The following is a 17955-nucleotide window of genomic DNA, read 5'->3' on the forward strand; positions in this document are numbered from 1 at the left end:
TATCCTGGCTTTTCCAGTCCCACAACTTGATAGACTTCATTCCACTCCTTTCCTTCTCTTGTATTCTTGTGCTTAAGGCTGTTCCCTGCAGATTTAATGGAAGAGGCAGATTTGCCTGTGAGTGGCAAATCTTTCACCAGATCAGAATACCAGAGAATGCCAACATGTGAGATTAGAAATGCACATTCATTTCAGCACTTCTGGTGTCTGTGTCAGCTTCAAGAATCAGTCTCCACCTTGGTTTTACCCTGAGCGCACTGACCTTTTCGAAGGGCCGGCCTTACAACATGGGTAAATTAGACTGTCTCTTACGTGATATGATTTGAGGGACCAATAGAGTCAGAAATTCTTGGAATCGGGAGGAACGTAGAGACCATCTAGTTCAATTTTCATTTTTATGAGTGAGAAAACAGATATCCGGGTGGAAGGAACTGACCCGATTCTTATTACAAATGGAGTTTCATAACAGAGGTGAAACTAGAACCCAGAAATTGTGCCCACAAATATCTCAATCACTTTCCCATTCCGGTGCATGAAATTGCAGCAGGAGAGCATAAAAGCTGAGGGGCTTGAAGAACCAAAAAGGGTTCACAGCTATCTTCTCTACTTAGGATTTCTCTATTCCTTTCTGTCTCTCGCTTCTGCCAGGATGAGTGATGAGCTGTACATCACTAATGGTCTGGATACTAACTCAAGGTGTTTGGAGAAGGATTAAAGACACACCGGGTATCTGAGAGCAAAAAGGTTGACCAGCCTGAATTCGTGATAGCATCTAGATACTACTAGTTTGCAACTAGGTCATACAAAAGATAGAATGACAGATTGGAGTCAGGAAGACTTGATTGAAATTCTATCTCAGATAATCAGATATATGGTCCGGCACAATTTACCTAATCTCTCTCAGTATCAGCTTTATCATCTGTTAAATGTGGATAATAATAATAATTGCTACTTCCTTCCCAGGATTGTTGAGAAGATAAAATCAGATTATATTTGCACAATGCTTTACCAAATAAGCAATGTATAAATGCTGGCTAGTAGTGCCGAGTTGACGAATAGGACTATGGGCTGGCTGGATCCTTTGAAGCTGGGGTGGAGATAACCTCTGAATGTAGATATATGCAAGGTTCATAGGTAACGAGCATGAATTGTTGTGGATGGGGAACTCTCATAGTGGACTGTTTGAGTCTGATTCTTCAGGGAGTTCTTTGGGATGGCTGAAGAGGAAGGCAGCTCAGGACTCTGGCACTTTCTGTGTGTGAATCCCTAGAGTCATCGTGAGATAAGAGACCTAGGACAAGTCCCATGAAGCCATTTTATTTTTAAAGGGCTGTGTTGTCGTTAAATTGTTTCAGTGATGTCCTGTTCTTTGTGACCCCATTTAGGGTTTTCTTAGGAAAGATGCTATTTTCTTCTCCAGTTCATTTTATAAATGAGGAAACTGAGGCAAACAAATAAATGACTGGGTCACACAGCTAGTAAGTATCTGAGGCCAGACTTGACCCCAAGGGATAGTATAGTACCTGGATGCCTTATTAAGAGCCTAGACAGATGTAAATACCTGATTGGAATGGTTTTGAGTTACCAGTACTAATGGAATCGATATAAAAATAAAGGGCATTAGTTTTGGAGACAGGAAAGCTGAGTTCAAATCCCCCCTCTCATACTTCCTACCTGGATAGTTTGAGCAGGTCACTTCATTTCCTCGGCCTCAGTTTCTTAATTTATACGATGAAGAAGGTGAACTAAATACTTCTATATCCCCTTCCAGCTCTTGAGCCTATAGATCTACATATGATTGGCAAGTATAAAGGAGTTTAAGTGAGTGGGATTGGAGTCCACGTCTGGCAAGTTGGAAACAAGTTGAGCTATATCATCTGTATACTTTAATATTCACTGAAAATTCCAGTATCAAAGGCAAGGAAGCATCCAAGTCACTGAGACACTGAATAAGGAGCTGGCTACAAAGTCAGGAGGACCTGGATCACAGCATGATACTAACCCCGTCAAATTCCTGGCATGTCAATTAATCTTTGTGTGATTTACTTAACTCTGATTTTATAAATTGCAGAGACCAAGGCTGGAGGCTGTATTAGGAAGGGGAGTTTCCTCACTAGGAATTCCTTAAATCACAGAAGCTGTGGCTCTTGTCCAAAAGCAAACAATACAATATCAACTCATACACAAAACCCTACCAGGATCAGCGGGAACAGCGTTTTTACACAAAGGAATAAACACTCACTGGGGATTTGGTAGAGGGGATTATTACTCAGATGTCATGACTTGTGAAGTCCTGTCCTACACCGAGATTCCATGATTAAGTGCCTATGTACATAGCAGGGAAAGATGCTAACCTTAGTTAAGTCTTTGCCCCTGAATATCTATCATTCATCCTATATTCTTTTATGTTAATATAAAGGAATCCTTTGTCACAGATAATCAAGGCCCTCAAAGAAAATGGTAGTAAGGAAAATTATATTATAATTTATTATAATAATTATTATATTATTTTCAGTTTGGAATTCTTTTAAGAAGGACATGGTTGGGTATCATGAGCCAAAAAGCACTATTTATTGGTCTGAGTGAAAAGATAGAAGCCTATAGCTAAGGTAGATCTTCCTCCTTTGTCCCCAGGAAGGACTGTGTATTACTGACAGATGGACAGGGAGAGGAAAGTGAAGGACCTCACAGCTCTACATCATTTTGCTAACATTCCAGGGCAGTCAGATTGCGACCTCTTCATTTAAAACTGATGATCCCTATCATTTGGATCCAGTAGGCAACTTAAAAAACCCACAGCCTGACTTATGAATTGAATGAATTCCTTAGCCAAGTTTGCTATGCTATAATCCTTAAAACCACAAAATTAATCTGAAGAAAGCAAAGGGATGTTGTAAGAAGATGGATTACTTGGTTCCCAAGCAAAGTGGCAAAAAGGACTTTCTTTGTATATGAAAGAATCAGAATCCCATCCTGTTTTGTCAGAATCAAGAAATAGGTGATCAGGAAAAAAGAAAGTAAGAGAAATGGCATTATTTCATCATTAACAGTTCTATGAGTAGAATACATAGAATGGGTACTTAAGAGTTTGAAACAACAGGAAAAGATATTTAAAGAGAAGGGGGAAAGAGATGATTGATAGTCTAGGTATTCCTTCCCTTGCAGTGTTGGGCTGGGGGTTCAAAACTTGTAATATTCTTGAGTTTGTCACAACGCAACAGTCTTCCAGTTCTGACATTTTCCTCTACATATTCTTTCATTCTGGATTTCCTGATAAACACATTTTCACATTTCTAATATGAATATATGGGTAGCCTCTCAGAGAACCCTACATCCCTTCCATCTCTTCTGATACATTTTAGAGACATTCTTCCATACCCTTTCAAGCCTGAATTTACAAGTGTTCCTTATTCTTTTAATTGACTCAATTTATAGTTGGGTCCTCTTCCTTCCTCTCTATAGCCCTCATATCTTTGAAATTTCATCTATTTTCCCCCTCATTCCATTTTCTTTTTGGCCAAAATTGAGTTAATCAGAATGCTCAGGGATAACAGAAAGGTTAGAGGAAAAGGTTCTAGTGAGTTTAATTTTCAGATTCATTAAAAACTTAAATGTTCATTTGAAAAAATTAAAAATAGAATCATAAATTTTGAAAGAACATCAGGGATAGATCACCTAGTTCAACATTCCCCTCACCATTTTATAGATGAGGCAACAGAGGCCAAGAGTAATCAGTCATATTATGAATTATCAAAAAACTCAGGAAAAAAATCATTTCTTCTGATTCCACCATCATCACTCAGCTATACTAATTCCCAAGGCCACTCTCTCTGCACCAATAAGTCCATACTACCAACAGATTTACATTGGGGAGAAGGGGCCATCGAAGATTTTGCTGGACCTAGTATCATCATTCTGAGTATCATTTCTCCTAATCCAGGCCTGGAAATAGAGATGGAAGTGATTGGCTCGAAGCTTTACAAACTCCAGAAAGTCTCTTGGCAAACTTTTATTAAATTTGTCATTTGAGCAGAGGAGAAATGTGTCATGCTGAATTCATGAAAAGTACTTCTTTCTTTCTAAAAAATGCAATGGGAAACTTTGGCTTTTCCATGGAGGTATTTTCTTATTCTTTTCCATTTTCTCCTAACAGCAGAATGGCTGAAGAAGAAAAAAAATGACAAGAAATCAGTTAACAACTCTTGCTAGTTGGTTTCCAGTTCATTGAGGTTTTGCTATATGATTTAGAGAACTTTTTCTGCTTTTATGTTGCTTTTCCCAAGTGGAGAGCTTTCACCCTGGATTCCCCCCTTTCCTAGTATGAGAAAGGTAAATAGATATAATCATAGTTCTTACAGCTGAAGTGGAACTTAAGAGACCATCCAGTCCAGTCCCCTTGACATTAGCTAGTTTTTATTCCCATTTTATTAGCATCTTGAAGATGGAAAATTGTTTTTACTTTTTCTTTGTATACCCAGTATATATTCTAGGCACTTAATAATGTACATAATGTTTGTAAAGCAACATCAATAACATATTGCTAGCACCAATGAAATGTTCATTTGGGCAGTTCTCCCTTCTTAAAACTTAGAGGAAGGATACCTACATTCAGTCGTTATGAACAACTAAAGCAGCACCAGTAAATAGGTCACTGATGGACTCTTTGGGAAAGCAAATGCATGGGGATTCCAAATTTCATATATTTGAACTCAATGACCTCTAAAATGTTTAAATGATATTAACTTATAAATGTTGGAAAACATCTGATACTAAATTTTTCAGCCACTGGGGAAACCATGAAAAGGAACAATTTGTTAAGTACCTACGAGGTATCAGGCTCCATGCTAACTAAACACTTTACAAACATTATATCAGTCAATCTTACAACAATCCTGGAAGGTAGCTATTACCACCATTTTGCTGTTGAGGAAATGGAAACTGATAGAAATTTGGTGACTTGTCTAGAGTCACTCAGCTAGTAACTATCTGAGTCTGACTTTGAATTCAGCATTCCTGACTGCCAGGTGTACTACTGGCTTCCTCTAGAAAGAGAAAGTGAGGAGTGAGAAAGGGAGAATGAAAAAGTATTCAGAGCTTTAGAATTCCCTTTTACATTAACTGCCCCCTTTGATTGTCTACTATGTATCTAAGCTAGATTTCATGGACCTGTATAAGGAAGAACTTAATTGCAAAAACCAACCTCTAGGGAATTTCTGTTGTTCCAGACTAACAGACTTTGGTGTATACATTGTTCAGTTCTTTCCTTTGCACTAACCATCAGTGGACCTCAGCAATACTATATGTCCAAAGGAACCCTTCTGGATCGTGTTATTAAGTGAGTGGGTGTTCTCATGAGTAAGGATGTTGATTCCTGGCTCTCTGGTGGATTGCTCTATAGATCAATCGAACCTTATGGAAAATTCACAAGTAGACATGCTTTTTCCCTCAAAGAAAAAAGCAAAACAAAAAACAACAACAAACAAAATTCTAACACAGAACTCATTGCCCCATTGGACTTCAAGAGTCAGCATCTTTGCCTATGTGGTGTGACTTCAAGGATTCTAGGAAAGTATCTACTGGCCCATAAAATGATTCTTTCTTCTGGCTCACTATTCTCTGAAATTTCAGCCTTACTGAAGCATATTTTTGTCTTAAGGAAGCTAACGTCCCCTTTTACCTTTCTCAAGGATACTTGTAATTGAGGGGCTTAGTTAAGACCTTTTAATTTCCTTTCCAATCCGTAATCTATAGTTCTATGAGCACAATAAATATAATCAATCACCTGCTCAGTTACCTGAATGTAAATGAGTTTTTCAGAGCCTTTATGGTAAAATCAGGTTTTAATAGGTAGAGAAAATAATAATAACAGGGGAGAGAAGTGGATCATAAGCTCTTTGAGCATAGGATCTGTGTTGTGTTTTGTATTTACATCCCTGTGAGTTCCAGTATTATACTTGGCACATGGCAGATATTTAGTAAATGCTTGCTGGTTGATTGAAAATACTGATCTCCTGAATGGGGAGAGAGTAAAAGACAATGTAGGAAGAAAAGTATGATCAAAGGGTGATTCTAGTTGAAGGTGAACCTGTGACCTTCAGAGCCTTGACTCAGGTCAGCACTTCTCATTTTTTAGAAAGAATGAAATCAAATCCACAAACAAATATCTAGTCAGGTGATCATAAATTTAGATCAGAAGAGACATTGGGCTCATGAAAAAATCTGACCTTTAGAAATCAAATGATTTGTCCATGATCACAGAGCTATTAGTAGAAGTTGGACTTGAATCCCAAACCTAGCCCTTTTTTCATTGTGCCATAGTGACTCAAAAAAAGGAAAGAAAATAAGGAAGGAAGGAGAGAAGGAAGGAAGGAAGGAAGGAAGGAAGGAAGGAAGGAAGGAAGGAAGGAAAGAAGGAAAGAAAGAAGGAAAGAAAGAAGGAAGAAAGGAAAGAAGGATGGATGGAAGGACAGATGGAAGAAAAGATAGAAGGAAGAGAAGAATGAGGGAGGGTGGAAAGAAGGGAAGGAAGGAGGGATGGATGGAAGGAAGGAAGGCTACATGGATGCAAGGAAGGAAAGAGGGAAGGAAGCAAGGAGGGAAGGAAGGAAGGAAGAAAGGAAGATAGGATGAGAGGAAGGAAGGAAGGAAGGAAGGAAGAAAAAAGGAAGAAATGAAGGTAGGATAAAAAAGGAAGGATGGAAGAAAGGAAGGAATGAAGGAAAAAAGGAAGGAGAAGGAAGGAAGGAAGGAAGGAAGGAAGGAAGGAAGGAAGGAAGGAAGGAAGGAAGGAAGGAAGGAAGGAAGGAAAAGAAACCAAAACTCTATGAATTAGTAAACCTGTTCCATTATGCTCCTCTGTGCTTGCTATATCCCTTGCTGTCACTTTTTTCAAAGGTTTGTTTCCATCTTTCTAGATCTAGCCAGTACCTTTGAGGTCATCTAATCATCTAACCAGAGTATTAGTGGTCACCAAATTCTGTGTTACACAGGTTTCCTTTACATAAAAGTCCCAACACATACTTATTCTAACCCAGGAAACAGTAACTTCTGTATTATCTGGAGATTGTTCTATTACCCAGAATTCTAAAATGATCAGCATGTTCCCACATTTTTATAGAGATAAGTAATATTTCTTAGTGTAACTTGCTGAACTCTGACATCCTCAAGTGCCTTTTGAATTTTCAAAGAAGGAAAAACAAAACTCTTTTAGCAGAACCTTGATGTTTGCAGAATATCGTAGCATCCAGATTCTTCAAGAAACCTTTGACAAGGTGTGGTATGCAGTAATGTTACATTTAATAGAAAATACGGTCATCAGGATTGCCCCATTCCTTAAACAGGTCAGGGAAGAGAGTCTATATCATATCCATTACTGGGGAGGAGTCTGTCACTGTCCCAGGGACAGCCTTGCAAGCCTCCCAGCAAGTTCTGAAACCTGGGAGGCGTAACTAGTAACTTTTTTTCCTTCTAATTACTTACACATCTCCATGAATGTGTTGTTGATGTGAAGTCACACCACATGTCTTCCCGCCTGGGAATCAAGAGAAGATAATTTCCTCTCATCCTGGTGAGGGGCCCGAGAGAGAAGAAATGAAAACAAACTTGAACAAATCAATGATAGCCTTTTCCTGGAGTATTCCTTTCTCTGTGATGCACGATCACTTGTAGCACACTTTTGAAGTCCCTTCCAGGGCTTGTGGTCATTAGTGGGAAATTCTCAAGAGCCAGGATATGACCAGATCACCTTTGTTTCACTTCATGACATCTGCGGTACCTGGCAGAGGAGCAAGACTGCCATTTGTCATCAGAAAGGGTTTTTTTCTGTAAACATTTGAAAAACATCACCACCGTCTCTGGAAATTAATCAATTGGGAAGCGAACTGTGTGTTGGAAGGTTAATCCATCACACCGCTTGGTGTGCCGTGGTCATAAGTCATCTTCAGGAAAGAACACGAGATAATGAGATTAACACCTTCTTTGGAGGAAGAAAAGCGTCCAGGATGGAATGGAACAATGTCTTTAAAAAATTCTCCATTAAATGCTCAAGTCATTTGCTAGAGGAATCAAAACCAATTCCATGGAGATTTATTAATTTGAGAAAAAAAATTGTCAAGCCTCCCTAGATCCTCATTCAGACTGCCACATCTCTCCCAGCCCAAAGGACCCACAGCATCCCTCCTCCACTTTTCTTCACTAAAATGGCATAAATGATTGTGAATTATAAACAGTGTATGTGCTGTAGCCAGTATACATACTGCATTTATACAGTCATCTCCTTCACACACATGGACACACCCATGCTAAGTACTACTAAAGCTCTCTGTTGTTATTTCTTGTCTCTCAAGCCCACAGAATTGACATCCCTCTGTATCATGTTCTTTCATCAGATTTCCATGTGCTAAAACGTCTTCTACATATGTGATGTTATCTAAGAGAAGGAAGAAAAAAATAACTCATTTTCCTCTCAGCAATTGAAAAGGTCTGGGGGGGGGGATTGGGAGTAGGGGTAGTAGGAGCTAAAAGCAAAGTGAATTGTTTTCAATCTCCCTATTTTACAAAAGGATTGACAGGCCTTGGAACTGGGGAAGGTTTTTTGCTTCTAAGCCTACAGAAGCAATCCACACAGACCTTATCTTCATACACCACAACATGAACCAGCATCTGAGTCTGAACTCATGTGGCGTTCTTATGTCAGGCTTATATATTCATGGCATTAGAAGCACCTTCCCTCAGTCATCTTAGGTTTGGGTCACAGGACTGTTTTCCAGAGGGTAGTATCCTAGCACTGCTCAATTACAGATGTCAGGCACAGAACAGAGAGTTCTGCCCCTCCTTCCATCTATCTCCCATGTAGACACACAGACCTCCCTCCCTCCATCCCTCCATCCCTCCCTCCTCTTCTCTCTCTCTCTCTCTCTCTCTCTCTCTCTCTCTCTCTCACACACACACACACACACACACACACACACACACACACACACTTGTTATAAAAGTCTCAGTCATTTCAAAACGGAATACAGGAAAGCATAATTAGTGTAGAGCAGTTAATCCAAGAGATAATGTCTGGAGATAAAAGTGTTTTCCAAATCCCCTCCCCTTCCAGGCTCTCAAATCAGATCAGTGTTCTTCCCAGACTACTAAATGTCTGAATGGATTGCATTTGCATCCTGTATGTCATTATGTCATGTTTTAATTAAAATAAAGCAGGATGAACTTTTCTAAGTAAGGAAGAGTGACTTTTTATGCATGCTTGCATGCATGTTTCTATCTCTGAGTGCATCCAAGTCAGCCTCCCTTGATTTTACATTAGAAAATAATGTTTGGTACTCCTCTTTAAATATTCTCTTCAGAAATGATTTTAAATGTTAGCAGATGCATTTCTCCTTAAGAAAAGAGAGAGGAGATAGGGAACCTACACCCCTCGTTTCCACAAACCTCCTGGTGATGCCGCCCTGTATCTGATAAAGTTGATTCTGACTCTTTAAGCCTGATAACATTCCCTCTTTTTCCCATCCTTCAATTTGGAATTCTCCCAGAACAGACGCATCCTCTGCACTGGTGAGCCTCTGGCTTTGAAAGAGAGAGGTCTGGACATGGATAATGGGGGTTCAGGTTTGAAAATTTGCCACCAGGAAATTTTTATTCACATCATACATTTGCTCATCTATTCAAAGAGCCCCTTCCCATCCCCCCAAAAAACTCTGAGCTTCCCCCTCCCCCATTCACACAATCCCCTTCATCTCTAAAACCTGACGTTTTTTTTTTTCCCAACACAGCTGCCTAGGTCTCATATGCAGAACTCTTTTGGTGGTGCAGAAAGCAGTTGGCCGGTTTTACCAAAGGGAAAAAAAAAATCCAAAATACTTCGTGAAATCATAAGCTTCTAAAAAGAGAGCCAGAAAGGAAATGTCTTGGATTAACAAACACTCCAGCTTCTGTCCATCATCCTCTCAGTCATGTGCAAACACAAGAAGAAATGAGGGATCTCCCTCACACCCAACTGATGGCTTTGGGGGTGTAGTCTGCCCCTAATCTCTTCTCTTAGGAGTTAATTTGCTGGAGGCATTCATCCTGAGGTAGGATTTGAGAGTGGTTTTCTATAGTAACTAGAAGTGTGCTATTCTCTATCCCCTCTAAGCTTACTTGCAGCTTTAGCAGTTCACTCCTGAAAACACACAGAGCTTTTGCCACTGAAAATTTGGATCTGGTCTTTCTTTTCTCAGCATCCCCCAGCTAGTACAGAGAGAACTATGAGAGCTCTCTTTCTCTCTCTCCCACTCTCTTTTTTTTTTCCCTCTCCCTCTCACCATCTCCCTCTCCCTCTCCCTCTTCTTTCTCCTTCTCTCCCTCCACCATCCGGATCAGAGAAGTAACAGAAGCAAGTGTGGTGGAGTGGAGAGGAGAAGGAGAGATTCCCCCTTCCCACGGCTTAAAAATGTCAACAACAGATTATTTTTTTTTTAAGGTTACTTTCCATGACCCTTACAAGTGGCTTATTTGGGCATACTTCTTTCAAATCCTTAATTTTATTTTTTGCCAAGAACTTGTTCAGGACTAAATATTTGTAAGAGTATCTATTACCTTTTTTTTTTTTTTTTAAGATTGGGAGTTCATAGCATTTTCAGGGAAAACACGTATTTCTGTAAAATATCCTGCTCTTCTCCTTCCTTTCCCTCCCTCCCTGACTCCCTCCCTCCCCAAGTAACATACTGTCGATGGAAATCAACCATCACATTAGAATGCTATTCCCTTTCTTAATTTCTTTCAATTTGGTATGGTTTCTCTGCTGTTTCATTCCCACGTCAACACAGAATCCCAAGGAAGAAGTGGTCTAGCTGTTGCATCTCTGGCCCGTAGGGATCAATGCATTTAGGGTACACCAGTCTGTGAAAACTGTAAATGCTATTTTATTTTAAACATTTTTAGTTTACAAAAAAAAAAAAAAAATCAATGATTGGTACCTTTTTTTTTTTTTTTACACTCTCAGATTCCTGAATATTGACAAATCTTCAAAGAGAGGAGTTCTCATATGAAATTTAAGATAAACTGTCCTGAAGGTTGTGTGGCGTGTGAATGTGTGTGTGTATGTGGTGCGTGTGTGTGCGTGACTTTGCGTGTGTATGCATGTGTGTGTTCGAGGCAGAGTATGTGGGTAGTTGGGTGTGAGGGGTGGGGGTTCTGGTTTCTGGTTTGTGTTCTCGATTGTTTTTTTTTTTTGTTTTTTTTTTTTAAGACACGGATAAAGCTAAAATCTCAAGTCTGGAGACAAGAGTCTCTGACCAATTCAGTCCAGAACTGCATGAGAAAGCAGGGAAGCGCCAACCCTCCCCCTGGCTCCTCTCTCCCCACGGTTATTTGGTTGCTCACAGGTCCGAAAGCCCCTCGGCCCCCATCACACCTCACATTCCCGGGCCGGTTGCTGGTGACAGGAACAGGAGCCGTACTCGTTAATGATCACCAGCGCGCCCTCGATGTGGTTGGGCTTGTAGTCCACATAGTACTCCTGGGCTGACATGGCAGCCATCTGATGCATAGTCTGTTTCTGCTTCTGCTTTCTGCGCTGTGTCACAAAACACTGTCGCAGCTGCCTGAGGCTGGCCGGGAAACACTTCCAGGACACGTACAAAACCAGCACCACGATGAGGAAGGAGAAGATGAGGGCCATGGTGCCCGTGACCACCTTGTGGATCTGCACGGCGTTCTCGGCGTGCTCCACGGGTTCGGTGACCCCCTCGACGCCGTCCGTCGTCCGGGCACCCTCGAGATCCCGCACCCCGCCGGCGGGCGCGGTGGTGGCGGGGCCGACGCGGGCGGCCCCGTCCTCGCTGTGGTTGGTGACGGCCGACAGCAGGTGGCCGCTGGTGGGGTCGGCCGAGTCCTCGCAGAGGTGAAAGGCGTACACGGCGTCCAGGACGTCCTCGCCCTGGGCGTGCTCCGGGCTGGCGCAGAGTAAGTTGCCGTCGTAGCGCCCCTTGAAGCTGCTGAGCCAGGAGGCCAGGGCGCACACGTTGCGCCCGCAGTCCCACACGTTCCCCGACAGCGTGATGCTGGACAGCGACTTCCAGGAGTTGAGGATGCGGGGGTCGATGTAGGTGAGGCGGTTGGAGTCGAGCTGCAGGGACTCGAGGTGCGGCACGGCCTCGAAGGCGTGCGGCTCCATGTACTCGATCTCATTGCCGGACAGGTCCAGCTTCTCCAGCCTCCACACCCAGTCCAGGGAGTTGACGACGATGGCCACCTTGTTGCGGCGCAGGCACAGCGAGTGCAGGGACACGAGGCGCGGGAAGTGCGCCAGGTTCACCTTCACCAGGTCGTTGTGCTCCAGGTGCAGCTCGGTGAGCTTGAAGAGGCCGGCGAAGGAGTTGCGCGCCAGGCTCTTGAGTTGGTTGTAGCCGATGTCCAGGAACTTGAGGCTGCGGCAGTCCTGGAAGATGCGCACGGGCACGAACTTGATGGCGTTGGCCCGCATGTGCAGCGTGGTGAGCTTCCGCAGCCCGTGGAAGAGGTCGGGCGCCAGCGCCTGCAGGTTGTTGTAGGACAGGTCCACGCTGCGCAGGTTGGGCATGGGCCGGAACGTGGTGTTGGCCAGCTGGCTGATCTGGTTGGAGCTCAGGGTGAGCTCCTTCACCCGCCGCAGCTTCTGAAAGGCGTCCCCCTCCACCGAGCAAATGTGATTGTGATCCAGATAGAGCCACGTGAGCTGCATTAACCCCGTGAACTGTCCATCACGCAGCTCCGAGAGGCTGTTGTACCGCAGAGACAAGCCCATCATGCCAGACAGGTTGTGAGGCGCCTCCGTGAGGTTCAGTGACTCACAGTACAACAGCCGCCCCTCGCACCGACACAGCTGCGGGCACCCGCTCTGCGCCGCCGGGAGCATCTGAAAGCCGACACCCAGCACACACACGATCCACCCCGGGGGTTTCCTCAGCAGCCAGTTTAGACAGAGCCCGAGAAGCAGGAAATCCATTAGCGAGAATCTTTCCGGAGAGGTTCGACAATGTCCATTGAACCGCTAGGTCAGGAGTCTACATCATATTTTATTTCGGGGAGAGGGGGGGTGGGGTGGGGTGTCAAATAAATGAGAAGAGTATTAAAAAAAGAGAGAAAGAGAGAAAGAGACAGACAGAGAGAGAGAGAGAGAGCCAGAGCAAAAAATAAATAAATAAAACCTCCAGGCACACGGTTCACCTTTAAACATGCAGAAAGCTGGGCGTCATTTAAAGTTCATGGAAACGCAACGGTAAAAAAGATCGTGATTTTGTCCATGTTAGAGACTGCAGCAAAGGGGGGAAAAAGGAGGAAAAAAATCTTTCTTCATGAAAGAATTTAATTAAAAAGTGTCTTACCCACCCTTTTCCAGAGAGTGACAACCTCCATTCAGCTGCTTCCTTTGTGTTTGGGCTAATTATATGCAGGGCTAGAAAAGACCCCTCTGTGCTACAAATTCCGTCCCTTTCAATTCCGAGCAAAGCTGGCGGGCTCACAATGTCTCACTTTGCTTGGGCTCGGAGGGCTGGAAGGGATGGCCGGCTCTCTGGCTCGCTGACTTCTAGGACCTGCAAGTTTCCCGAACTACGTGCAAGAGCTTCGGCTCCCCCTCCTCCTCCTCCTCCTCCTCCTCCTCTTCCTCCTCCTCCTCTTCCTCCTCCTCTTCTTCCTCCTCCTCCTGCTCTTCTTCTTCCTCCTCCTCCTCCTCCTCCTCTTCTTCCTCCTCCTCCTCCTCCTCCTCCTCCTCCTCTTCCTCCTCCTCCTCCTCCTCCACCACCACCACCACCTCCTCCTCCTCCTCCTCCACCACCACCACCTCCCCCGGCTCCTTTCTCTCTGCAGTTAATCCGGTGACGTGGTGGGGAAAAAAACTCCAAACTCTTTCCCAACGACTCCGCGGGAGCTGACAATCCGGTTAATGTCCGTCATTGGAAATGAACACTCTCCGGCGGCGCCACCTTCCTCACTTCGCCGAGACAGCCGGCCATCCGTTCCCGGAGCGGCTCCGGAGAGCTCGGCTGCCCATCCTCTGGGGCGCCCGCCCGGCTCAGGGGTGCTGGCGCTTGGCTGGGGCGGGAGGCAGGGGAGCGAGGAGGGAGAGACCGTGGCGGGGAGCGGGGAGAAGAAGGCAGGCGGCGGGGGCAGGGGCAGGAGCAGGGGCGGCGGCGGAGGTGGCAAGAGGATGCTCCCCTTCGGCCGAGCAGTGATGCTGCTGCTGCTGCTGCTGCTGCTGCTGCTGCTGTTGCTGCTGCTGCTGCTGCTGCTGCTGCTGCTGCTGCTGCTGCTGCCGCCGCCGCCGCTGCCTCCGCCGCCGCCGCCGCTGCTGCTGCTGCTGCTTCCGATGCTGCTGCTTCCGACGCTGCCGCGGCTGCCGGGTCTTGCAGAGGCACCTTCTGCTCAGTGAGTGTCGTAAGCTGCTCACGATTGTACGTCTTGCCTGTGCACCTCAGACATGGGCAGATTGAAAAGGGGTGGGCATAAAACCAACACTGGAGCGAACCAGTAAAGTAATATATGTTCTTTGATGAAATGGAAAATACTTTAAGCCTCTTGGTCCATTTTTCAAGAAGAGAGAGAGAGACAGAGAGAGAGAGAGAGAGAGAGAGAGAGAGAGAGAGAGAGAGAGAGAAGAGAGAGAGATGGGGGTGGGTGGGTGGGCAGAGAAAGAATAATCAAGGGCAGAGTATTTTTAAGTGGGAAACTGCATTATTCATTCCCTCCCCTTGGTTCCCCCACCTCCCCCATCCCTTCAAGCTTCCTAGATGGAGAAGACACACAGGGATCTCTGTGGAAAGAGACATTGATTCCCTGGATTTGGAGAAGCAACTTGAGAAAGTGAAGAAGAAACGGAAGAGAAGACTCCTGAGGTTTTGCTTCTTTCACCATCACCCCCAACCTCCCCTCCTCCCAGTCCTTCTAATGCAGACAGGAGCACTGCACCCGGCTGGCTAGTCCTCCTTAGTGGCTGAGTTTGTTTTATTTTTCAGTCCAGGCAGTTTTGGCAAAGCTATTCTTTATCCAGAGAGAGAGAGAGAGAGAGAGAGAGAGAGAGAGAGAGAGAGAGAGAGAGAGACACTCCGTCTTGCAGAGATGAATGTCTGTGTGCAAGGCAGCTATGATTAAATGCTGGGCTCGGCCAGCCTACACACATACATGTAAGCATCGTGCTGGGGAGGACACACACAGGGTGCATCTCTGTGTTCCCTGGCAGATTGGAATCTGCTGCATAGACCCCAAGATCTGTGGGTTTGTAGAGGGCATTGCTCATGGTGGAGAAGATGGATGGAGCTGAACCCACATGTGTGGGGAGGTACATGAGGTGGGAGGGAAAAAGGATGGCGAATTTGGCCCCTAGCTGATTTTTGTCCAGTGTTCTATGAATACAGAACCCTGCCTCTATCTGCTGCAGGCTTTTTGGAAGCTTTCCCTGCTGATATCTAGTCATCACAACTGATGGGAGACGGTCCTGACACTGGATTCTCTCCCCTCTGTTTTGAGCACAGAAGGGAGAGGTGAATCTTGAAGGGGTTGTCTTTACGTCTTTTGGAAATATACTTCCTCAGAGATGAATCTGAGACACTACTGGATTTCCACCCCAAGGTTAGCATGGGCACCAGGGATTCCTGTCACAGACAAAAGTCTCATGGAAGAATAAAAATCTTCAGAACAGACTGTGATAATTTCTCTCCTGCTGTCACCATGGAATTCTGTTTCAAGAAATGGTCCAGCATTGGATGTTTCTGCTGCTCTGGGTGGGGAGGTGGGTGGGGCCCAGAGAGTGCCAAAGCAGATGTCCCAAGTAGCATTTTAATTTGGGAGCCGTGGCTGGTTGGGTCCCCAGAACTATAGGGCCATATCTGAGGAGGGGAACCAAAGCCATCACTGAATGTCAAAACCAGAATCCTTTAGAGTCATGGGTCCGAAGGAGTGAATCATTTTAGATCAAGCAGACTTGACCATCCAGAGGAAACACAGACAAATGTGAGAGAACTGCATTAGGATCATATATGACGAGCCATCCCTATTTGCATGGTGAATTTAGAGCTGAAATGCCCATTGACATCAAATGCTATTAGTTAGACAAGCATTTATAAAGCACCTACTATTATCATATATTATAATGGGAATGCCAAAACAAAAAAAAAATGAAACAGGACTGAACTTTAAAGAGGTAGAAAACTTAGAAATATGAATTATCAGAATGAGAAGAAACTTTTGAGTTTATCCCAGCCAGGGGTTCTTAATCATTTTTTTTTCTAATGTCACAAAACCCTTTGGCAGTCTAAGGACCCCCTGGCACTTTTTGAATGCATAAAATCAAATGTGCAGAATTTCAAAGGAAAGCAATTGTATTGCAATGTGCTTAGCAGTAACCTGCAAAAACAAATTCATGAATTCTAGGTTAAGAAACCCTCTTCTAGATCAATAAAGAAGGAAACAGACTCAGAGAGGAAAAGGGATTTGTTTCATCAAAAGGAAGCTACTGGAAAGTAGGGAAAGTTATATTTTTGTCTATGTATCTTCAGGGTATAGAACAGTGTCTGGCACATATTATGGTGCTTAATAAATGCTTTTTCGTGGATTGATTGTTCTGAACCATACAGTTTTCATCATTTCGCTTCCCACTTTAAGTATTGACCAAAGTTCCCATTGCCTATTGCACAATTCTATAGCTTAGAGAGATGTCGAGGACCTTAGAGGTCATCCAGAATAACCTTGTCATTTTCCATATGAAATAAAAGCACAGAGAGGTAGGAATAATTAACTCAAAGTCACAAAGCTCATTAGTGGCAGAACTGAGTCTACAACTCAGGTTTGTACCTAGCCATTCTGATGCCTGGGGAAAGCATTAGAAAATGTGCCCAGGGCAAGCAGCGGTAAAACACCCTTGAATCAAGGGCTGATATTTTTTTTTCCCTGATAAATTCAGTTAGTAGAAGAAGACTTTGGGAAAAATCTAGCAGCCACGAGTTCTTCTTGGGAACTGGTTCTTTTGGAGGAAAAGCAAAAAGACATTGCCCTGTGACAGCCCTAGAGAGACCCTAAGATGGCAAAAGGTCACAACTTTGAAGACTACCACTGAGGGAAGAAGCATAGTAGGGCTTGACTGGAGAGATGATCACCTGTGTTTTGGATCCCAGGAGCAGGTGGGAGAATTGGACATATACATGAAATCTGGTAGCTTTCTATTTTAACTAATTATTTTTGTTAAGCAGCTGCCAAATTTAGTTGTTTTGCCTTCTGAAAAAGTCTAAGTGCTGTCTTGCCCTCTAAATTTTAGCACTCTAGGTCAATGCCAAACTGCCCTATGCCAGTGACATCTTCACTACAACAAAACCCAGGCTGTTGCCCAGCTCGATGGACTAGATCACATTGCTAAGCTAGATGGATGCTTCCCTTTTACCCCTGTCACTCTCAAGATTTCTACTGGGTGATTTGGACACAAATGAAACCAGACCCTCCTTTGGGACTTTCATCATATTGTCACTAAATTGGGATTGAAGATTTAGCCATTAAAACATTTTAGTCATGAGCATGGTTCCCTTTTGCCCAGACAATTATCCCTGACTAAAATTGGTCATGGTAGTGTAATGAGTCATTAATCTAGTTAATTTAATTGTGTATGTGTGTGTGTGTGTGTGTGTGTGTGTGTGTGTGTGTGTATACAGCTGTTACTAGGTCCAAGACAGGTCAAGATTGTCAGCAGGTAATGCAATGAGCAATCCTCATGTATCAGTTAGTTTAGAAATGTGAAGGTGGCTGCTGTAAATAGTCAAGAAGAGACCTTAATTTTAATCTCTTTTGATTTGTAGGATGAATCCAGAGAAGCAGCAATGAGTTGGCAATGTCTTTTGCAGGAAGAGAATAGGAATAAATGAAATTCCACTGAATTTATATACAATTTCTCTCATAAATAGCACTAAGTTCCTTCAAGATGCTTCTAGGCTGCACTTTTTAAAAAAA

At 43.8% G+C, this 17955-nt stretch overlaps 2 protein-coding genes across 3 annotated transcripts in view; one reads left to right on the plus strand and one right to left on the minus strand.

The window, feature by feature from the left end:
• Window positions 1–17955, plus strand: part of CTNNA2 (catenin alpha 2) — a 1447481-nt gene that overhangs the window by 952239 nt on the left and 477287 nt on the right. The gene's annotated exons all lie outside the window — the stretch shown is intronic.
• On the minus strand, window positions 10298–13646 carry LRRTM1 (leucine rich repeat transmembrane neuronal 1). The gene has a single exon (XM_012540531.2). It carries the CDS (start codon window positions 12968–12970, stop codon window positions 11393–11395), a length of 1578 nt encoding a protein of 525 aa, XP_012395985.1. The 5' UTR covers window positions 12971–13646; the 3' UTR covers window positions 10298–11392.

Source organism: Sarcophilus harrisii, chromosome 2 (genome assembly GCF_902635505.1).
Source record: "Sarcophilus harrisii chromosome 2, mSarHar1.11, whole genome shotgun sequence".
NCBI lineage: Eukaryota > Metazoa > Chordata > Mammalia > Dasyuromorphia > Dasyuridae > Sarcophilus > Sarcophilus harrisii.